The sequence below is a fragment of the Curcuma longa genome, chromosome 5 (genome assembly GCF_044706935.1).
Source record: "Curcuma longa cultivar G26 ecotype Majalengka, Jawa Barat chromosome 5, ITB_CL_G26_1.1, whole genome shotgun sequence".
NCBI lineage: Eukaryota > Viridiplantae > Streptophyta > Magnoliopsida > Zingiberales > Zingiberaceae > Curcuma > Curcuma longa.
In genome coordinates, this window is record NC_133865.1 from 4,653,717 (window position 1) to 4,675,914 (window position 22,198).

The following is a 22,198-nucleotide window of genomic DNA, read 5'->3' on the forward strand; positions in this document are numbered from 1 at the left end:
TACATTTAGCCCATAGATCATGGTTGGAAATTGATTTTGAAAATGATTTCAAAAGTATTTTAGAAAACCTTGGTGAAGTCTATTTGTTGATAGGAATCAACATTGATCAAATTGATACAAAATTAGAGTAAAAAATTGAAGTTTTTAATGGTTTTCAACTTTGTATCATTATTTGAAAATAAGATGTATTTTCTTAGAAAATTATTTTCTCTAATATTATTTGACATAAGTAATGTATGTATGAAATTTTATGATTTTTTGAAAATTATAGAATTACTTATGTATTTTTGAAATTCGATCTGAAAATTGAAGTGCAGTTTTTTTTATCAGTCGACTAATATCAGTAATCAGTCGACTGATCTTTGTATTTTTTTTACTAAAATAAATTTGTTTAAGGTATTTAAACTCATTTCAAATAACTTAACTATCCCTAACCATGTGATATGCTTAGATAAGCATTCAAAAGTGATTTTCTTGATGAAAATAAGAAAAAAATGCTAAAATGAGGAAGCTAGGGATTTGAGAAGGAAGTTTACATTCAAAGTTAAATTTTTAACCTCATAACTTAAACTTTTGAATTTTCTAAACTTTTAGGAAGTCCAAAATTATTATTGGTGCAATGACAGAGGTTGGAGCATGCCTTGAGGGGGAGGTCCACCTTAAAGGCATGAATTGGATATGAAAGGATGAAAATGTAAGAATTTGAGAATAAGTGAAAGAATGAAGGATTGTATACTCTAGGTTGAGTATTTGATGAAATGGAAGGTCGGTAAGCTTCATTTAAAAGGATTGAATTGGATAAGATGAATGGATTTTCAAAAAAGGTTTTTGATGTGTGCCAAAGGGGGAGAATATAAGGTTTAAGTTTCAAACCCCACATTTATACTTTGACAAGAAAAGAAGGATGATGAAAGAGGTTGGGCTAATGAGTTAGGCTAACTTAAACATATTGTCAAACATCAAAAAGGGGGAGATTGTTAGTATAATTAACCTCGGGTGAAGGTTGACCAAGTTGACCAAGCTCGGTTTGACTCGAGTTGGATTTTGATGTTTGATCAATATATTGGTTAGGTGTCAAGTAGGTCAGGTTGACTGAATACTTGATGATGGAAAGTCCAAGTGGGTCATGGAGGATCAGACACTTGGCATGAGATGGGAAGTCCAAGTGGTTCATGGAGGACCAAATACTTGCATGAGATGGAAAGTCCAAGTGGATCAAGGTTGACCAAACACTTGGTGATCGGAAGTCAAATAAAAAGTTGGTAAGAGGAAAGTCCAAGTGGATCAAGATTGACTGGACACTTGGTACGAGATAGAAAATCCAAGTGGATCAAGGTTGACTGAACACTTAGTGATTGAAAGTCCAATAAGGAAGTTGGTAAGAGGAAAGTCCAAGTGGATCAAGGTTGATCGGACACTTGGTGATTTGAAGTCCTGGCAGGCCAAGGTTGACCATATGCTAGGCAACAAGACTCTTGACAAGTCAAGGATGATAGGATGTCATGCAAAGGAAGTTAGAAACGATATAGCAAACTTCCGAAGGTCATAACTTTTGACTCGGATATCGGAACGGGACGATCTTTGGTGTGAAACGAAGCTCGTTCACAGATGTATCTTTTTACTCAAATCGATTCGACTGATTATGTGTATCAGTCGAGTGATTTAGATCAGAACTTAACAGAAGTTAATTGATTCAACTGATCAGGGTAATTAGTCGACTGATCAGGGTAATCAGTCGACTGATCAGAGTAATCACTCGACTGATGCTATTTTAAAAGTGTACAGAAATGAATCAATTCGACTGATTGGAAAATCAGTCGACTGATATTTAAAAATTGATAAAATCAAATACATTTCAGAAGGATCAGAAGCCGTTATTTAGTTGCTGACTATATCAGTCGACTAGTAGAGGATATTAGCCTCTACTAGTCGACTGATAGGCAAAAATCAACCCTAACATCAACTATATAAGTAAGATTTTGTTTCTAGGAGAAGGTACCAATTCTTGGTGGTTTTGTTAGTATCAGCCCTTAGTGCTAATCATGAGATGATTGTTTAGGGAACATATGTATCATATTCATTAATAAAGGCAAGGTTTGCTTATTATACTTATTTATTATCCATGCTATATAAATAAATATAATAGTGCCCTTGAGCAGTAGGTTCTTATCTACAGCATATCGATTGATAAAATTGATAGTGAGAGTCTGTAGACATATATAGAACACTGCTCTTAACTATTCCTAGTCGAGCATTAATATGCAAGGACAATATTAATGCGTTGAGACTAGCATGTAGGTCAATTGATGATTTAATCTCATAAGTCATAGATATGTGATATCACGTTGACATATGAGTACATATTGGAGACTATGTACTGAATTCACCCGTCATGAGAATGTTTCATGGATCGTTGTATGAGTGTCATAAACATTCTCATGTGACTATTAGTATGAATAGTCCTTAGACATGAAGTCACTACAGTTCCCTACATAATGAGTTGTACACTTTGACTTCATCAAATGTCACCCGTAACAAGGTGACTATAAAGGCGATCACTGGGTATGCAATAAATTATACGGAGGGATGTGAGTGATGTAGATGAGATCTATCCCTTCCATATGACGGAAGTGATATCTATGGGCCCCTTGATAGAGTATGACTGCAAAAATGTTAGAATCGGTTGGTTCGCTAGAGGGGATGAATAGCGTTTTTCGATTCTTCTTGGTTGTTTCTCTGCAAGAGTGTTAGCGGAAGCAAAATATAAAAGAGAAAACAACAGATCAACGCTAACCCGGTTTGTTTACTTGGTATCCACCTCCGCAGAGGTGACTAATCCAAGGATCCACATGCACGCACACACCCGATGCACTATGAATCTTCTCCTTCTCAAAAATCTCGAAGGCGGAGAAACCTTTACAACTCTTTTGATCTCCTCAAAGATGATATAAAATAGTGTTCAGGAAGAGAGGAAGAAAGCGAAGAATAGAGAACAAACACGTTCTCAAAAGAAGCACAAAGTAATGAAAGAATAGCAGAAATCTTGAGTTGAACTCGAGCAGGCTTCTTTTATAATTCTTCGGCATCAGTCGACTGCTGGCAGGGCCAGTCGACTGATGACTTCAATCGGCAACAAAATCTCGCATTAAAGTGCATTAAATGCTTGCCAATTTTCTACAACGTTCAAATAGCAGTCGACTATTCCAAGACCAGTCGACTGACATCAGTCGACTCCAATAACACCAGTCGACTGCCCAGTCGACTCCTGTCTTCCTCTGGCTCGACTGATCTTTCTATATGCGTCTGATTTATGAGCAGTCGACTGCTGGCAGGGCCAGTCAACTGATGAAGCTGAAAAATCACATTTCAGCTTCTCTTGACCTATACCTCGGCCTTTAAACACCTCCTATAGCCTCATGCCTTCCCTGGATGCTCCATCATCCTTGCACTAGCTTGAGATGCTTCCATCAGCTTCGTCATGTCAAGTCTTTGCCAAGACTACCCACTTGGACTTTTCCTTGCCAAGACCACGCTTAGACTTTCTTTTGCCAAGACTACGCTTGGACTTTCCTGCAATCTTGCATCACGCATGTTAGATCACAAGTATTGCCTAACTTTAAACATGGTTTAGTCAAACATTGAAACTCAATGCACTTGGGGCAAAGATTGCACCAACAAAAAATGCATGATCATACTTGAATAAGTCAATATGAGATATTGAGCTTATTTGATAGAGTAGTCTACTTGGAGATCAAGAAATTCATGATTGATAAAAGGATGACATGGTCTATGTCTCATTGATCAATCTAGATATCAAAGATAGAAGGACTGAGTCATACAAGATAGTAGTCATGGAAGGTTGTGTCAGATCTCGACATTCTCGTCACTTGGGTAACAATGATATATTGCTAGATGTCGCTCATTGCTTATGTCTCTAAAATGATTTTAAAGACATTGTCAACGTTACGAGAACCTATTGGGTCACACACTTAGGACATGTAATTTGGAAATGGTTCATGTGATGGATCATTAGGCCATTGGGTTGAATCTAATGTAAATTAGACTCATTGAGTGGAACTCAAGATAGACTCATTGAGTGGAACTGAAGATAGACTCATTGAATTAGACTCGAGTTGGACTCAAGTCAATTCAGATTTAGTGAGATTCAAGTTGGACTCAAGTCAATTCGAATCCATTAAGAGGGTTGCATGATCATCATGCATGGGATTAATGAGATATTAATTCCACGGAATACGAAGAGCCAAAACTCTTCATATTCAATGGTTGGATATAAAAGGAGCGTGAGAGGCTTTTGATGAGAGCTAGATCTTCTTCTTCTTCCACTTCCTCTTCTCTTCTACCTTCTTGGTTGAACCTGATCTGTGGCTAACATCACAGTTTGGTTCTTCTCCAACTCAGTGTTCGTGTGGATACCGTGGAGGCACGAACACACTGATTGTGCTGAGATCCGGCAACCTTTGAAGGCAAGAGTTGCTGTCGGGATTGCGAAGGACTCGCATCGAAGGTAATCTCGATTAAGATAGAATCGACAAAACGAATATGGTTTTCACATGGATCTTCTGGAGGGATTCTTTTTCCGCTGCGTTTATGCGTCTAAAATTGTTTTAGGCGCATGGAGATCCCAACAGGTTTGAGGACGAAGTGTTGCTACATTTCCATACCAACAAGAGGCTATTCTAATTTAAGCAACAAGAAATCAACAAAGTAAGATCTCATTTGTAAAGGTGTTTTAGCTTTAATTTGTATTTGTATTCCTATTTCTTATTGTATTGTTGTGTTCTTGTAAGAACAAACTTGTGAGAGGCTTCTCTGCCTCCGGAAAGTATCCGAAAAGGAGAAGTTCATAGTGGAGGTAGATAGCTCAGAGTCGACCCTTGGATTAGTTGCCTCAAGGAGGCATATACCAATTAAAATCCAAGAGTTGTGCATGTGGAGTCGCGCTTGAATCAAAGTTTCCGCTGCGCATTCAAACGACAAGCATAAGTTAAAAACGCGAAGCGATCGGAGCTATTCACCCCCCTCCCTCCTCTAGCTCGCACGTGTCCTAACATTATGCATGAGAAATGATATCAAAAGCTCATTATTAGAGCCATGATGATCATACTCATTGACTGACACCACAATTGAGTTCATTAATATATCAAAATTATGACTATTTTACAAAATTACTCATCTAATAGTTTCTCAAATATCAATTTACAATAAAAATTCAATATCAACATAGATTAAAATAAAATATTTCTCAAATAAAAGAATAAGATCATTTTATAATATATCAAATATCAATTTACAACAGACAAACAATAATAGATCTTAAGTTGATAGTTTCCTCTTCTTTCACACAACAATAACACATCTTATATACAACATGCATGATATTCTCAGTTAAATGCATGCTTGAATAAGAGTTAACATCTTATCTTGCAATTTTTCTTTTCATATTTTTAATTTCTTGTATGAATAGGGATAATAGAGTGATCTAAAATCCACTTCTAATCTTTCCTTTCTCTATTCAATGTATGTAAACTTAGACAAAATAGTTAGTTTCATGAAGTAAGCACTCAAGTTCCATTTATATCTCTTTGTACGACTCATTGACTTCTTGCTACCTTGATTCCAGATCTCTTGTTTTAGATCCTTTCATTATCTTTAGTCATTTGCAAGAAGATATAAATATTTGCAAATAGCAATTAAATATATTCCTATTAATTCACAGGAAAAGGAATAGTTCCTCAAACACACATAAGTTAGTGCATAATACTCACTTTAAAAATACATCTCCAACTAATATTAAGTCACCATCTTTGTCTTTGTAAGTGATAATATATTCACATCTATTGCAATTTGTTTTTTTCGTGATACTTCTCTTACAAGAGACTATCTGTGCGAGAATCAATAATTGCCTCACAACAATAATTATTGAGAATTACAAACACATATCAGTTTGTGATAGTAGCATAAATTAGGTCATTCTTGCTTGTCTAGGAAAAATTATTTGAAATGTTATTTAAGGCCTCCCTGAGCTCCTTATACCCTTTGTAAACCTTGAGGTCAATCTTCCTCAAGTAAGGAGCCCAATCCATGCTAACCATGACAAACAACCAGGCAGCAGTTGCACCTTGGCGTTTCATCAAACAACGCCTTTTCACATCTTTAATCGAAAATCAAAAATTTACTTCACCACTAGAGACACACCAACAGTCTTATGATCGGAGTCATCCTCTGGTGAAGAATCGATGGAGTCGGTCTCATCCTCTGGAAGTGCTCATTTTCCGCCCCTCGTGATCGACTTCTCTGATGCATCGGAGCCTAGCAAGCCAAACCACAACTCAATGTCCTTGACGTGGCTTTCCACGTATGACTTCTATGTCATTCACTTTCTTCTAAATCTCGATTAGAAACACCATTGATTCCCAGAGCCAACCATGAATTGATCCAAAGTTCTAGCTTTGATCTCAAACTATCACCGACTTGTTGTGTCTTTTTGTGTCATTGGACGGAGGCGAAGGAACGATGGAGGAAACTCGTCGAGACAGAGATGGAGGAAGGTTGAGAGATTAGTTTTTTTTAGCAAAAAAATTAAAATGCTTTAGATTTTTTTTTTCAGATGAATAGTAAAAAGGAAGAGGGGGTATTATGGAAAAGAGATACTATTTGGTCAATTCAAAACTGAAGTACACATTTTGGATAATACATAAAACTAAATATGTGATTCGGTAAAATGTCATTGATTTTATGATATATCAAATAATAAAATTATAGATAGAGTAAAAATTATCAAGATACACAAAATTAATTAAAAGATATAACTTATTATATATATATTATCACACTAAAATATAACAATATTAATATTATTGAATAAAAAATTATTGATATTAAAAAATAAAGATACTCCAAAGTTTAGTATAATATTTTCTCGATCTATTTTGTCTTCTAACTTTTTGAAAATTTAACATCACTGATTGAGCAAAAATTATAATTTTTAAAGGATGAATTAAAAAATTTTAATATCAAACTAATTAATGAACTTTATAACTTTAATTCTCTTATATCTTAATTGGATAGGTAGACAACTTAAATAAATTTTTATCTTTTTATTTTTTTTAAAATTTCTATATTTATCAATAAACTATTCTATAACCGATGATGTCAAACTATGAATCCTACCCTCTTTTAAGGTTAACGTTAAGGGTCGGAATTCTTTTTAACCATCAGACTGATAGTTGAATTATCGAATGGACAATTTTAAAACGTCAAATCGTTGATTCTGTAATTGATAAGGTATATGTGTGAATGCACTCAATTATATTTTAAAAAATAATAAATTTCAATCAATCTCGTGGACTCAATCCCTGGGGTGACCGGCTCGATCCCACGGAAGTTTCCCACCGACTACAAGATAAATCGGGAAGCGCATACAGAGCCCAATGCACTAAATTATATTTAAGTTCAAGAAATTGAGAAATGAAGCACTAAATTATATGTTAGGGAGTTTTTATTTTATTTTGAAAAAAATAAAGTGGGTCTTTTTTTATTGAAATGGTTAAAAGGGTTTTTTATTTATCTTCACACTAATACATCTCGTCTGGTTCTATTTTTATTCTTAAAAATATTTTTATTTTTCAAAATCGTTACAGTAATTATAATAAATGTAAAAATATAATTTAAATATAATTGTAGCAACTTACAATTTCGCGCCTTTGTGATTATAATTGATTAATAATAAAATATTTATATTATAATAATTAAGATTTATAATTGATATAATATAATATTGACTCATATTAAATAAAGATAAAATATATATTTGATAAGAATTATAAATTATTAATATTATTAATACTTATCTGAATTAAAATATTTATTATAATTAATTGTCTTATTTGTATTCTTTATTTAATAATAATCTCCCTCGTAATTATTTTAATTCACCACGATGTCTTTATTTTTATTCACTTTTCTTTTTCTGACAGTCAGTCACATGTTCCATCATTTATATTTTTTCCAAATCTCTCGGTCCATAATGATTCAATTCTTTCCCAGGTTTCACATAATTTATAAATTAATTATTCACACTTTCCTAGGCTAGGCTGTGCCTCGCCGCCTATTTCAGCATAATTAAGCAGAAATTTAATAAAAAATGTAATTATCAAATAAACAGAATTTTTCGGACATATATGTTAAAAACAAAAGCAAAAATTAATAAAATTTTTGACCGAAGATGGGCCGATAAAGGAATTGTGCATTTGATTTGATTGTAGGAAAATTTAAACAGGAAAATTTAAACCTTATCAGATTAGAAGGACGTAAAAGAATTAATTTCACAGTGGCTGAATGGGATTAATGCGTAATTTTGAAGGGTAAATAAATGCACTACTTGAAATTTGTGAGGTGGCGCTACTTGCTTGTCACATGAAATTTGTGAGGATAGTCGTGACGAGCAGTAGTGCTAATTGATGTTACATTTCAGTGGAAGTAATTCGTACTTTAGGCCATTATATGATTTATTTATCATAAAAGTAATTCGTTTATTATTTTTTTACATTATTTATTTCATATTACACAGCGTACGTACGTACGTACCATCCAAATCGTCCGATCACTGGAACAAGGAAGGCGCCAAACGCGGCCGTGCCATGGCCCGCAGCGGCTTCGCTTTGTGCAGGGCAAAGCCGAACGCCTCTTCCATATCGATCTCCTCCGGTGCCTCCCAGTCAAAGCCATGGAAGAGATTCGCGAGGGCCAACAGAACCATCGTCGTTCCCATCGTCGCGCCGGGACACTTCCTCTTCCCTGCGCCGAAGGGTAAGATCTCGAGCTCACCCCTGCTGAGAATCTCGACCCGCTCGCCGTTTGTTGGGAGGTGCCTTTCCGGCCGAAACTCGTCTGCGTCGTCCCCCCACACGCGCTTGTTCCTCCCCAACGCGTGCGCGTTGATGAACACCCGCGTCTTCGCCGGGATGTCGTACCCCATGAGTTCGGTGGCCTGCGTGGACTCGCGGGGAACCAGAAGCGGCCCTGGAGGGTGCATCCGGAAGGTCTCCCGGACGATGCACCGGAGATAGTTCAGATCTCCCAAGTCGGACTCTCGCACCATACGATCCCGTCCGACCACTCTGTCCAGCTCCTCCTGTGCCCGCTCTAGCACCTTTGGGTTCTTCATCACCTCCGCCATCGCCCACTCGCTTGCAACCGCAGCAGTATCAGTCCCCCCTGCGAATATATCCAGAATTATGGCTTTCATCTCCCTAACATCCATCCGCTCCTTCTCTTCCACCCCTGGCAAGGAAAGCAAGACATCAACGAAGTCCCTGTCCGCGCCATGCTCACCATCTGTTAGATTCTTTGCCTCAATGGCTTGCTGGTGTTCGTCGATAACCCTTTGCAGGAACCCATCCATCCTTTGAGAAACCTCCCTAATCTTCTTCTCAATTCCGACGAAGGGGTCGACGAGCCACCTCCATAACGGCAGGTAGTCGCCAGGATAGATCAACCCCAGAAGCCAGAACAATTGGTGTGTGAGGTCTAACAGCTCAGCCGCCTCATCTGGGCCGTCCCCTAAGTACCGCCTTCCCAGGAGCATCCTCGTCACGTTGTTCATTGTGAAGTTGCCGAGCACCTGGCTCACTTCGATTATTTCACCTTTGCACGCCTTCTCTCGCACATCGCGCATGAGGTGGAGCACCTCCAGCGCCCTATTCTTGGCGAAACACTTGAAGCGCCTGGCGGTGAGGAGGTGCTCAACGCAGGTCCGGCGCAGTCGCTTCCATTGCGGGCCCATCGAAGCGAAGGCGATGTCCCTACCGCCATAGGTGAACTGGAATGCGGACACCAACTTTGGGCGGGATGCGAAGAGATCGTCTTGCCGGACAAGGATCTCGTGGACGACGGCCGGGTCGTCGGTGGTGATGGCATCGACGGTGCCGAGGCGGAGATAGACAAGCGGGCCGTAGGAGGAGCAGAAGCGAGCCATGTCCTTGTGGGGAAGAAGGCCCAGCTGCGTCAAGTTACCGACGATCGGCCATCTTGCTGGGCCTGGTGGAAGCCTCAACTTGGAGACACGGCGCCTCTTCTCAGCAGCCGTTAGCAGAAGGGTGGACATTAACATGAGAATTAGAACAAGAGGAATTGAGAATGGAATGTCTCCGAGATTAACCATCTCCATTTCTTAGCTTGGAACAAGCATGCAATGCTCTTTGCCTTTGATCTCCTCAACTGGATGCAGATTTATATAGAGATGATTGCGAAAAGTGGAGATGACATAAGGAATGTTAAATGGTAATTTGTACTAGATTACTATTATACGAAGTATTGATTGTGTTTATAATTTTTTAGGTTACGTCAAAGTTCAACAGTAGTAATTGCGTTAAATGTTTTTATTTTTTTTAAGATGGCCAAAGATTATATATTTTCTAGCTAGATTAATTTAAAAAAATTAATTCCAAAGCATTCTTATATCTCCAACAGGAAAAAGCCATGTTTTAACGAAAAAATCAAAAAATTACAACAGTAGCTTTGAATCTTCTTAAAATTTCTTTTCTTTTTGTTTCTATCGCCAACAGGAAGAAGCCATGTTTTATTCATTTAGACTATGGAAGCCAGCCATGTTTTATTCATTTAAACTATGGAAGCCAGCCATGTTTTATTCATTTAGATTGCGAAAGTACACCGCCAAACAAGTAAAACGGTACACTGAATAGCATTTTATTTATTTATTAATAAAATAATATTTCATTCTATTTTTTATTCTTAAAAAAAATAAAATATCTATACTTTAATAATTACGATTCGTAATTATTATAATATAATATTGACGATAATGGATCGAAAATCCACATTTAATCTTTTTTTTCTGTTTAACATCTATGAATTTGAATAAAATAATTAGTTTAATGAATTAAACGTTTAACTTTCATTTATATCTCTTTGTATGACTGATTGACTTTTTGCTGTATCAATTCCATATCTCTTATTTTAGATCTTTTCATTATCTATAGTCATTTGCAAGAAGATATAAATATTTTACAAATATAATTAAAGAGATTCATATTAATTCATAATAGAAAGAAATAATTTCTTAAAAACCACTACAACAAAAATGACTTTCCGCAGCGCGTCATCCGCAGCGCACATCATAGGCGCGCCGTTAATAGTTGCTTTGACAGCGCGCCCAATAAAATGCGCTGCGGATAATACCATATTTTTATCAACCGCAGCACGCAACAATAGTACGCTGTTAAAAATACTTTTAACAGCGCACATTGTACGCCGTTAAAATTATTTTTGACAGCGCATATTGTGCGCCGTTAAAAGTATTTTTAACAGCGTACAATGTGCGCTGTTAAAAATTTATATTGACAGCGTACAATGTCCGCCGTTAAAAATTTATAAATTATAACATTAATAATATTAATTTTAATTTCTTTTTTAAAAACCCCTAAATTTTAATTTTAATTTCTTTTAAAGTAACGCCTTTTTCCCCATCGCCCTCGCGCTCGCCCTTTTCTCCGCGCTCGCTCGGAAATTTCTCTGAGCCCTAAACCCTCCCGCCCCGCCGCCGCCCAGACCCTCCCTCCCCGCCGCTGCCGGAGATCCCTGCTCAACTGCTCCAGGCAGTTCCTCTCTACGTCGTCCTTCTCCTTGCCCCATCCGTTCACTCTCTTGCTCTTCGTCGGCGCGTCGGTGCGAGGCGGCAGCGCGACCTTGTGGGAGGCGACAGGGACAAGGCAGTAGATTCGGCCGTGGTGCAGGCAGGCGTGGGGCGGGAGGCGTGGTCCCTCCTACTCATCTTATCGCGCTCCGTCAATCCCAGTCTTCATCGACAGGCCGTGCCCTAATCTCATCGTCGCCAGGTATCGCGATTTGCAAGGAAGATTTAAGAAGCTTACTTCTAGTTTATCAGCTATCATTTTCCATCTTTAAGTTTCATGTTCCTGCCATTGCTTATGATTTTTGCCTTAACTGCAGTTATTCCATATTTTAGTTTCTTTACTTTAATTTTGGCCTTTGAATCTCAAAAGCACCATGCACTGCAAACTTCAAGCATGTTCCGTTATTCGGGTTTGTCCTCCAAACATTTGATGCACGTTCAAGTTCTATCACTAGTCTTCAGTTAAGCAATCAATTTGTTCATCTTTACCCTGAAAAGGGGAACTTACATCCCCTTAGAGATGCGGACTTACATACACTCTGTCTGTCCATCCAAAGTCAGTTATGAATTCGATCCCCAGTCGCGACTTAGCTTTACAGTAAACCATAAGTAATAGTTTCAGAAACATGTTTTCAGTCCCAATAATTAGTAACCTCTTACTTCAACTGAAACTATATATTATTTGTTTTGTTGTGCCAATTTTTTTGGTCCGTGCTCAGCCAACCATATTTCTATAAAGACAAAAGATGTTACTCCATGCTAGAAATCCTGTTTAATTTGGGATTCTGTCTGTAACCCTATCTGTATATTCGATGTAGCCTTGTACAGATGGGGTGTGGCTCTGCAGCAGCGATCCAACCTGCGTCGAAACAACAGAGGGGAAAAGCTGAAGCTTCTGCAACAGGCTAAGAGCCTGTTCGAAGATCGTCGCCAGGTATCACCCCCTTCCGTAAGTCCTCTGAATCATGTCTGTATGTTCCTGTCTGTCCTCGAACAGATTTCATTTTGTGAACTATGAGAATCTTGCTCCACTTTTAGTTGAGACAGTTCTCTGAATCATCTCTGACTCTTTGGTTAATGATTCAGTTAAAAATTTCAAATCTAGGTTCCTTGCAGTAAAATGTTCTGTTTTTGCAGGTGGAGAAACTCACAAATGAAATCGAGCTGCAGAACAAAAGAAGAGATGCTTTGGGTGCTCTAGCTTGTGAAGCTGAAAAGAAAGCGCAAGAACTTAATTTGAAATTGGAAAACGTAATTCTAGAATACTGCACATTATCTGTTAGATGCTAACATTACCTCACTGTTGCCTTCCACGTTGCTTTAGGAAGAGCTGATGAGGGCACAACTAGAAGTAACAACTAAGTCAAAGGTGTTGTCACAGGTAATGATATTTTTGGAAACAATTGTAGTAGTATCTTACATATTGATCTTTGGTCAGTCTATATCATGTTATTTATTAAGTCTTTTATAGTAGTCCTTTGAACAATTGTTCTCTAAATAATGTTTCTTGACTATCCATCTTTGCAAGACGTGACACTTGAACTTTTGCATTCCTTATTTTCTCTAGCGCATGCTTTTCCATATCATACATAGGTGTTGTTGGAATCTAAGCAATTTTCATGTAACTTGTTTGGAGCAAATTCCTATTGGAAAATAAAATACTTCCTGCAAATTCGGATCTTAATTTATATGTTTGAATTTAAGAGCGAAAATTAAACCTGATGTTTCATTTGCTTATGTTTTGAATAAAAGACTATGGATGCTGACAATTGGCATTGTTTTAAGAGTTCTTTTGCCTCATACTTATCTGCAAATCATCTTCCATCACTTATAGAAACATATATAGTGCCTAAGTGTGCTTTGTGGCATCTGTTGTGTTTTTATGAATTATGTGATTTGTCTTTGCTTTCTACTTCTGCTGTTACAAACTTTTAGTGTTAGAAGATTATCCATGCTTTTCTGCAACAGGTGCTTATTAATTGCAGGAACAACAAGAAACTACTTGATCAAGTTAGAGCATTTGATCGCCACTGCAACATGGTCCTCGAAAATGTTAGGGAGATGTGGACCGAGGTATTGCAACTTTACAAATGCATACAATTCATCATCTCTTTTCATGCATGACTCCTTATGGTTTTTACCCTGATCACAGATACCCAAGACGGGCAAGGGGAAGAAGAAAGCTCTTCCAGTCAACAAGGATAGATTCATCAGCAAGATGTTCCTTCGCAGAGACTCTGTATTTTCGCATAGATTCATCAACAAGGATAGATTCATCATCAAGAAAGCTCTTCCAGTCAACAAGTATATATGTGCTAAGTATCAACACATATATACACACAACCTCACTTATTTTCTGTTTTTCTTTATGTTCAAGATAACACAGTCTTGTAAGCTTATCAAAACAGATGTGAATGTTATATATAATTGTTGGATTATAAATGTGTAATTTTATATGGTATTTGTGTGTGGTATTTATGTTATTAATTATTTGAGTTTTGAGTTTATAATTGTGATTTGAATGGTTTAATTATTTTATTTTATCCACAGCGCACATTGTGCGCTGCGATTGATCACATCTGCAGTGTACATTGCGCGTTGTGGAAGCTCACATCCGCAGCGCGCAATGCATGCCACGGATGATCACATTCGCAGCGCGCATTGCGCGCTGCGGAAGCTCACAATGCGCGCTGCGGATGCGATCATCCGCGGCGTGCATTGTGCGCTGCGGATGCCTAACGACTTTTAACAGCTTGCAACTGTGCAGCGTGCGATGTGCGCTGCGGATAACATATTTGCGCGCTGCGAAAAGTCATTTTTGTTGTAGTGAACACATATAAATTAGTGCATGACATTTACTTTAAAGGAACATTTCCAATCAACATCAAATCACCATCTTTGTCTTTGTAAGTGATTACATATTCACATCCATTGCAACATTATTTTCTTAATACTTCTCCTACAAGAGATGTGATAATCAATAATTTGCAATGATGTGGTGGGAATTTGTTACCTCCATGTGTCATGTGGGATAAAGTTACAAAGTCAATTCATCATTAAGATTAGAAAACTCTAAGACCGTTTCACTTGAAGAATAAGAAAAATATTTTAAAAAATATGAATAATTGGAATGCATATATCGGAACAGAATCTCGTATTTCAGAATATTTCCTAAACGGATGTCAATATTTCGAAGATCAATTCTATAAAAGGTTGCACATATTTATGGGTACACGTATGCATATATTACCCCTAATTTTTCAAGTCTTTAAACTCATTCCTCATGTAAAATCCTAATTTAAGAGTCGGAGTGGCTTGCTAGGACTCACCCCTAGTGTCATTCTAAGCCTTTTTTTAAAGTATTTTTCAGGTCTCTTCATCTCTCCAAGCGACTATCTTCGAGGATTGTGCACGTCAGCAGTTCGTTGGCTGGTGCCTTGATCATCCACGCTGTATTGGCCGGAATAAATTGGCGTCATCTGTGGAAAATCTGAGCCAAGACGCTGCAATGGTTAACATCGGAAGAATTAATGACAATCATGACTCCATCGGAGAGAAAAGCTACGGCGAGAATATCTTCTCTAATAGCATGTGATCTATCCCCTCTTTGGATTAAAATCCTAAGTTTCTTTTTTCCCTTGCAAATGAAACCTTATATCTTTGATCTCCTCTTCTCTCTTTCTCTTCCATCTCCCCTCTCTAGTCGTCGTCCAAATCCCTATCGCCCTCCGATCGATTTTCAATTTCTCATCTCCCCTCTCCGGACCCCTCGGCCGCAGTCTTCGATGGGAAGAAACACTCGAAACAAATTTAACTACGCAGCGACTCTTGAATCTTCCTCCCCAAATCTCGACCTGACTCATCCTCTAGGATGCCATGGCGATCTTCTGTTCTTCCTCGTCTTCTTCTCACTTCTTCTTCTTTCTCCTCCTCCTCTCCTATCTTCTTCTTCTTTCCCTCACTACCATTAAAGACCACTCCTCGGCTTCTAACGGCACCACTATCTTTGATCTCCTCCCTCGGTACAGTCTCCCTCCGGGTCTCCTCCCTGACATGGTCAAGTCCTTCTCCTTGAGTTCCAATGGAAGCTTTTCTGTCGATCTCAACAGCCCTTGCTATGTCGACTTCGAGTACCTAATCTACTATGAGACCAAGGTCTCTGGCATCGTTAGGTATGGCGGCATCAAGGACCTCAAGGGAGTCAAGGTCCACCAGTTCCTAATTTGGCTGGAGGTCAACGCCATCAAGGTCGACCTCCCACCTTCCTAGTATATATACTTCCAGGTTGTGTGGATCATGCGCAAGCTCAGTGTCGAACAGTTCCAGATAGTGCACTCCTGCAACAAGAAGCAGGAGCTTTTTGATTGGTTTCTATAGCTCCAAAATGACGTCACACATATAACGAATAAGTTGGAGAATACTCCCTACAAGATATAAATGAAGTGTAATTTTTTGGAAGAAAAAAATGATTTGGCTATCACTGCAACTGCTACAGTGTTGGCTTAAGACATATACTCTCTAGCAAATGTCATCAGACAAGGAGTCATTCCAACTATTATTGAAGTAGAGCCTCCACACTGAGTATAAGCTTCTCTCCGAATCATCAGGATATTTTCCTTAACACTCTTTATCTTATAATTCATTTATCAAATTACTAATGTTTATAGTATTGCTTCATTTAATATTTGTTCACTTGAAGTATCTCTAGAAACTCTCAAGTACTTCCAAAAACTCTTTTGGTCTTAGACCAGTGATATTTATCAGCAATTACTTTTCTCAAGGTCCGATCTCCCTAGACTTGGAAATAGTCGTGGACATAACACAAAAACCAGTGGTTTCTCCCATTACTAGCGAATCTAAAGCCTGAAGTTGATAATGAACCGACCTTGCCAATGAAGGGCTCCGATAAATTTAAATCATTTCATCAATGTTAGAAATATAATATTATCAAATATTTTCCATGATGATCCAAGATATTACAGGCCTGGAATACCAAGCCCGAGCTTATGACTTTGCTTTATGACAAGAACACAGAGTCTCGAACTCGTGACTTTCTTACGATACACCTAGAACACCAAGCTTCCTGACTTTGCCTTACGATAGGCCTGAAACACTTAGCCCAAGCTCGCGACTTTGCCTTATGACAGACTGAAACACCAAGCCCCAAGCTTGCGACTTTATCTTACGACAGGTCTGAAACTGAGTCCTGAGCTCTGAATTTTGTCTTACAATAGGCTTGGAACACCGAGCCCCGAGCTCGTGACTTTGCCTCACAACAGGCTTTGAACACTGAGCCTCAAGCTCACAACTTTGCCTTATGATAGGCCTAAAACACCAAAGCCCCGAGCTCACGACTTTGCCTTACAATAGATCTAGAACATCGAGACTCGAGCTCGTAACTTTGCCATATGACAAGCTAGAAACACTGAGTCTCGAGCTCACGACTTGACTTTATGACAGGCCTAGAGCACCGAGCCTCGAGCTCTTGATTTTATCATATGATAAGCCTAGAGCACCGAGTCTTGAGCTCATGACTTTGCCATACGATAGGCCAGAAGCACCAAACCTCAATCTCGAGACTTTACCTTACGACAGGCTCAAAGCACCGAGCTATAAGCTTGCGACTTTGCCTTACTATAGGTTCGGAACACCGAGCCCCGAGCTCACAACTTTATCTTATGACAGGCCTAGAATACTTAGTCCCGAGCTCACGACTTTGTCTTATGACAAGCTTGGAACACCGAGCCCCAAACTTATGACTTTGTCTTACAACAGGCTTAGAACACCGAGCCTCAAGCTTGTGACTTTATCTTATGACAGACCTGGAACATCGAGCACCGATCTCGCAACCGTAGGATCTATAGGACGCACTAGAGGAGGGTGAATAACGCGTTCTTCGTTCATTCATTTTTCATTCTATCAAAGATACTTAGTAGCGGATATTATAAAATTATGCAGGGACACACGAATTTACTTGGTTCCTAACCCCTCAGGATTAATACATCCAAGGTCTATGTACAGGAGGCGCCCGCCCACTAGTGGTCTCCTTTCCGAACCTTGTTTGTGTTTGGACCAATACGTTCGCTAGAGGGGGTGAATAACATTTTTCGCTCTTGCCTGCAAGATTGTCAGCGGAAGCACAAAAACAAAAGTGATATAGAAGAAACCAATGCTAACCCAGTTTGTTTACTTGGTATCCACCTCAACGAGGTGACTAGTCCAAGGATCCACACACACAGATGACATTTTCACTATGAAAAATCTCCTTTTTAAAGCACGCTTTGAAGGCGGAGAAACCCTCACACAATCAGTCTCTTCCTTTCACAAGATCTAAGTGAAGTTTTGAGGAAGAGGAGAGAGATATTACAGAGTCAGAATTTTACCAGAAAGGTGTAAAAATGAACTGTGTTTTTCTTTGGCGTCGTCTTCTATTTTTGTGTATTTTCGTACATCAGTCGACTGCTCCAAGTGCCAGTCGACTGATGGGCTTCAACAACTCTTTGATCTGCATTTAATCAGCCAGCTGTCGCTCCAACAGTCATCTATCAGTCGACTGCACCATCGCCAGTCGACTGCTCCAATCGACTGATGGACTTGATTGATTTTTCTGTAAACTCTGTGTGTGCGTCTAATCAACCACCAGTCAAAGTCTAATCAAACATATAGAAGTTAAACATCACTTTATACGCGACCACTTTGCAAAGGGGGAAATTGTACTCGACTACATCGAGTCAAAGTCAAATTTAGCTGACATCTTCACTAAACCCTTACCTGAATCCGAATTTAGCATACTTAGAAGAAAACTAGGCTTATGTTTAGTAGAGTAGGAAAAAGAAATTTATTTTCGAAAAGTCATGTCTTTCAAATCTATTATTATTATAATTCAACAGGCTTTCAAAAATTATTAAGTATATTTTAAATAATTTTTAAATTTATTTTCAAAAATAAGCAAATGGAGATTTTTGTCTTAGACTAGATGCAAACCCCCTAGAAAGCATGTACCTATAGATCTAGGTGGACATCTCACAAAGCACACTAGATATCTTGGTTGTGATTGCAAAAATTTAGAACGGTGTAAGATGTATAGGCCTCTAGTCTAAGCTAAATAGATGCTTTAAGTCAGTGCATCAAACCAAAAGCTTAGACTCTAATTTCAATTGATCAAGTTAAGTGTCCTAAAATAAAAAGACAATCTTTTAAACTAGGATTAAACACTTATACTTGGCTAACTGGGTCAAGCTACTACTTTCTAGTAGATAGCTAAAACCTAAGTTGGACACGCGCCCCAAAGGAATATTTTTTTTAGCTTGGACTCAACTCAATAGAATCCAATAGTTTTTGATTATGTCATAGGGGGAGAGAATTGAGATTCAAGTTAATCAAAGAATTTTTCAAGTTAAAAATTTTTTATAATTTTTAAAAGTTAAGTTTTTTTCAAGTTAAAATCTTTTTCTGAAAAGAGAGAAAGCATAAGTTACCTGGAAAAGGGGGAGTAAAAGATTCAGGGGGAGTAACACACATGCATGCATTGAATTTCCATACTTAACTTATTTATGCAAAATTGTGATATTCGCTTTAAGTTGTGATTTGTAACTTAACTTGAAACCTTAAGTTGTCATAATCAAAAAGGGGGAGATTGTTAGTGCAGGAAGCACTAGCAGATCAAACCTGAGTTTTGATTATGGAACTAGGATCAAGTTAAGTATGTGGTTTGGTTAATCAGGCTGAATTGAGTGTGCAGAAAATAGATTAAGTCCTAGTGTGGTTAGACATGAAGACTTGGCAGAGTCAAAGTGCACCAAGCAGAAGACTGGACTTGGTCAGGAGGACCAAGTTGCAGAAGGACTGGACTTGGTTAGGAGGACCAAGTTGCAGTAGAAGAATGGACTAATCTGGAGGATCAGTTGCGTTCAAGTCCTGGGGGGCAACGACAGAGCCGAGCAAAAGTCCAATAGGTCAGGAGGACTTGGTTGGCATCAGGTAAATTCTCCCGAGAGGAGTGGGTGAGAACGCGTTCCTACGAGGAACAGTAGGCGCCGGTCTAACCCAGAGTCTCACCGGAGATCTGAAGTTAAGACTCGAAGTTGGTTCGGTGAACCAACTTGTTCCTTTACATGTTATATTTGAGCTAACTTGTTGTGCAGGAAGGAAAAGCCCGACGAAAGCTAACTCCGGACGAAAAACTTAGTTTTTCGGGTCTGGAGTCGACCCAGATGGGCTCTGGAGTCGACTCCAGCCGAATCAGCACGATTCCGGAAGTTAGCGCGTCGAGGTCTCCGCCAGATCAGCCTGGAGTCGACCCAGGAACGCTTCTGAGTCGACTCAGGTCAAAAAGTTATCGCCGCTGCCGCCACCGCGACTGGAGTCGACCCAGAATGGGATCAGAGTCGACTCAGGAGGGATAAGCGACGAAAGGATTAAGTTTTATCTGCCACGTCGGCTGGAGTCGACCCAGATAGCTATCTGAGTCGACCCAGGTCGGCTATATAAGCCCTCCGCGAGCAGCAGCCGAGCAACACATTCAAAACGCTCACAAACTCCGTTCCCGCGACCTCTGAGCCTCCATTCTTCGATGTCGGTGCTACGCCTGCTCTAAGACACTTCTACAAACACCGAGGCGTCGAGTTTGATCTCCGGGGAGCGAAAAATTTGGTAACAAAGTCTTGTTTTGTAATTCAGTTAAGATCATTTCTGTAATCGGATTTTGTATCGGATTTTTCGATACACTTGCTGCCGGATAGGGGCAAGTGAGTTAGTGGATTGCCCAACGTAAACGGTCAAGGATCGTGGGCCTTGGAGTAGCAGCGTTGCGCTGTGAACCAAGTAAAAACAAAGCGAGTCATTTCTATTCTGTACTTAGTTTCTACTTTTGCTGCGTTATTTTTTCCGCTTCCGCTTCCGCACTCGAGTTTTCACGAAAAATCGAAAAGCGTGCAAACACGCTATTCACCCCCCTCCTCTAGCGTGTTTTCGATCCTACATAAGATTCCATATGCTTCGGTAATAGGATCAATCATGTAGGCTATAATATGTACAAGACCTGATGTATCATGTGCTCTGAGTGTTACGAGCGGATACCAGTCAAATCCAGGAATGAATCATTGGATGGTTGTTAAGATAATTCTTAAAATACTTGCAAGAAAATAAGAATTTATTCTTGGTACATGGAGAAGGTGATATGGTTACACGCGGGTATATGGTTGTCAGCTACCAGACAAGACAAGGATGACTCCAAGTCCCAGTCTGAGTACATATTCACTTTAAATTATGATGCAATAAGTTGAAAGTATTTCAAATAAGACACCATTGCAGCTTATGAAGCAACAAATAAAACGGTTAGATCAGAAAGTTTATCACTGAACTTAGAGTGGTTCCAACCATTATTAAAGTATTACTTGCTTACTACGACAACAATAGAACAATTGCACAAGCAATGGAACCTATGTCTCACCATCGATCTAAACATGTGTTTTGGTGATATCAGTTGATTATAAAATTATTAGTAGAAGAAAAATATAAATCAAGAAGAATCCCACCGAAAGAAACCTTATGGATCTTTTAATCTCTACCTTAAAGTAAATTTGAGGAACACATAGAGACGAGTGATATTGGATACCATGGCAATTGGCTTTAGGCCAAGTGGGAGTCTGTTAGATTTGAGATGTGTTCTAAGAGAATCACCTTACGATTATATTATTTATTAGATAAATAACAATTCACTATTTGAGTGCATATTTTCTATGTGTTGATTGGATCTTAAATTCATTTACTGAATGTCTGCAATACGATTTATAACATGAGAGAATTTGTGATTGGATCACAACTAGTGAGTATATCTACATGTGCAATTATGAATGTATTAAAATTATCCCTAGTCGAGGAATTAATGAGTATGAACGTTATCGATTCTGTTGAGACTAATATGTTTTGAACTCCTTGTTAGCCAAGCAACTGATCTCGCTAGCTGGAGACATTGGATGTTGAGAGTTAAATGTGGATGTTGGTTAAAAGTAACCAGTTTATTGGAGTGACCTGCCTTGAGATTTTATATGGTTCTATACATATGTCAATGAAGATCTCAGTGCAGCTTAAGTATGAGTTTCCTTTGACTTGCAGTATTCAAGTCACCTAAATCATGGAGACTTTTATTTTGACATCTTAAGCAAGTATCTCTGAGGAGGTGTGGACCCGGGATGATTAGGTATAAGTCAAAGTGCTCGAAGGTGTTTAAATAGCCCACAGAGAATTCATCGCTCCTTGAAAAAGGAGACATATACTTTACGATCACTTATCAGGATTGTTACTAAAAGTCCTTAGCCAAAGAATTACATGTCAAGAGTACGGTACTCTTGGATATATGTACAAGTAACTTGAATCCACAGAATAAGAAAGTTAGCTTGGGCTAACTGTGACGTAGTCAGCCTAGTGGGGACTAACACACATGAACTATGTCCTGAACCAAGCGGATATAAGACAATGAAAGGAATAAGACACGATTCAGTATAGCTACTGAAGGGTTTAAAA

At 38.7% G+C, this 22,198-nt stretch overlaps 2 protein-coding genes and 2 pseudogenes across 2 annotated transcripts; 2 read left to right on the forward strand and 2 right to left on the reverse strand.

Annotated features, from left to right (window-relative positions):
- Positions 1-5,626: 5,626 nt before the first annotated feature.
- Positions 5,627-6,514, reverse strand: LOC141829743 (auxin-induced protein 22D-like; annotated as a pseudogene).
- A 2,109-nt stretch (positions 6,515-8,623) lies between these two features.
- LOC141829642 (cytochrome P450 703A2-like) lies at positions 8,624-10,204 on the reverse strand. Its single transcript, XM_074717166.1, has one exon. It carries the CDS (start codon positions 10,187-10,189, stop codon positions 8,624-8,626), a length of 1,566 nt encoding a protein of 521 aa, XP_074573267.1. The 5' UTR covers positions 10,190-10,204.
- An 88-nt stretch (positions 10,205-10,292) lies between these two features.
- On the forward strand, positions 10,293-15,269 carry LOC141829745 (uncharacterized). The gene is made up of 8 exons (XM_074717263.1): positions 10,293-10,302; positions 11,559-11,876; positions 12,493-12,608; positions 12,812-12,925; positions 12,999-13,055; positions 13,643-13,747; positions 13,827-14,084; positions 15,045-15,269. Exons 1-8 carry the CDS (start codon positions 10,293-10,295, stop codon positions 15,267-15,269), a joined length of 1,203 nt encoding a protein of 400 aa, XP_074573364.1.
- Positions 15,270-15,550: 281 nt separating this feature from the next.
- Positions 15,551-16,051, forward strand: LOC141829746 (uncharacterized; annotated as a pseudogene).
- The last annotated feature ends 6,147 nt before the right edge of the window (positions 16,052-22,198 follow it).

Excerpts from the sequence above, each read along its gene's own strand:
- LOC141829745 (XM_074717263.1), top strand. Across the intron at positions 13,056-13,642 it reads AGTCAAAGGTGTTGTCACAG|GTGCTTATTAATTGCAGGAA; the intron begins GTAATGATATTT and ends TTTCTGCAACAG. Across the intron at positions 14,085-15,044 it reads GTAAGCTTATCAAAACAGAT|GTCTCTTCATCTCTCCAAGC; the intron begins GTGAATGTTATA and ends AGTATTTTTCAG.
- LOC141829642 (XM_074717166.1), bottom strand. The coding sequence starts at position 10,189 with ATGGAGATGGTTAATCTCGGAGACATTCCATTCTCAATTCCTCTTGTT.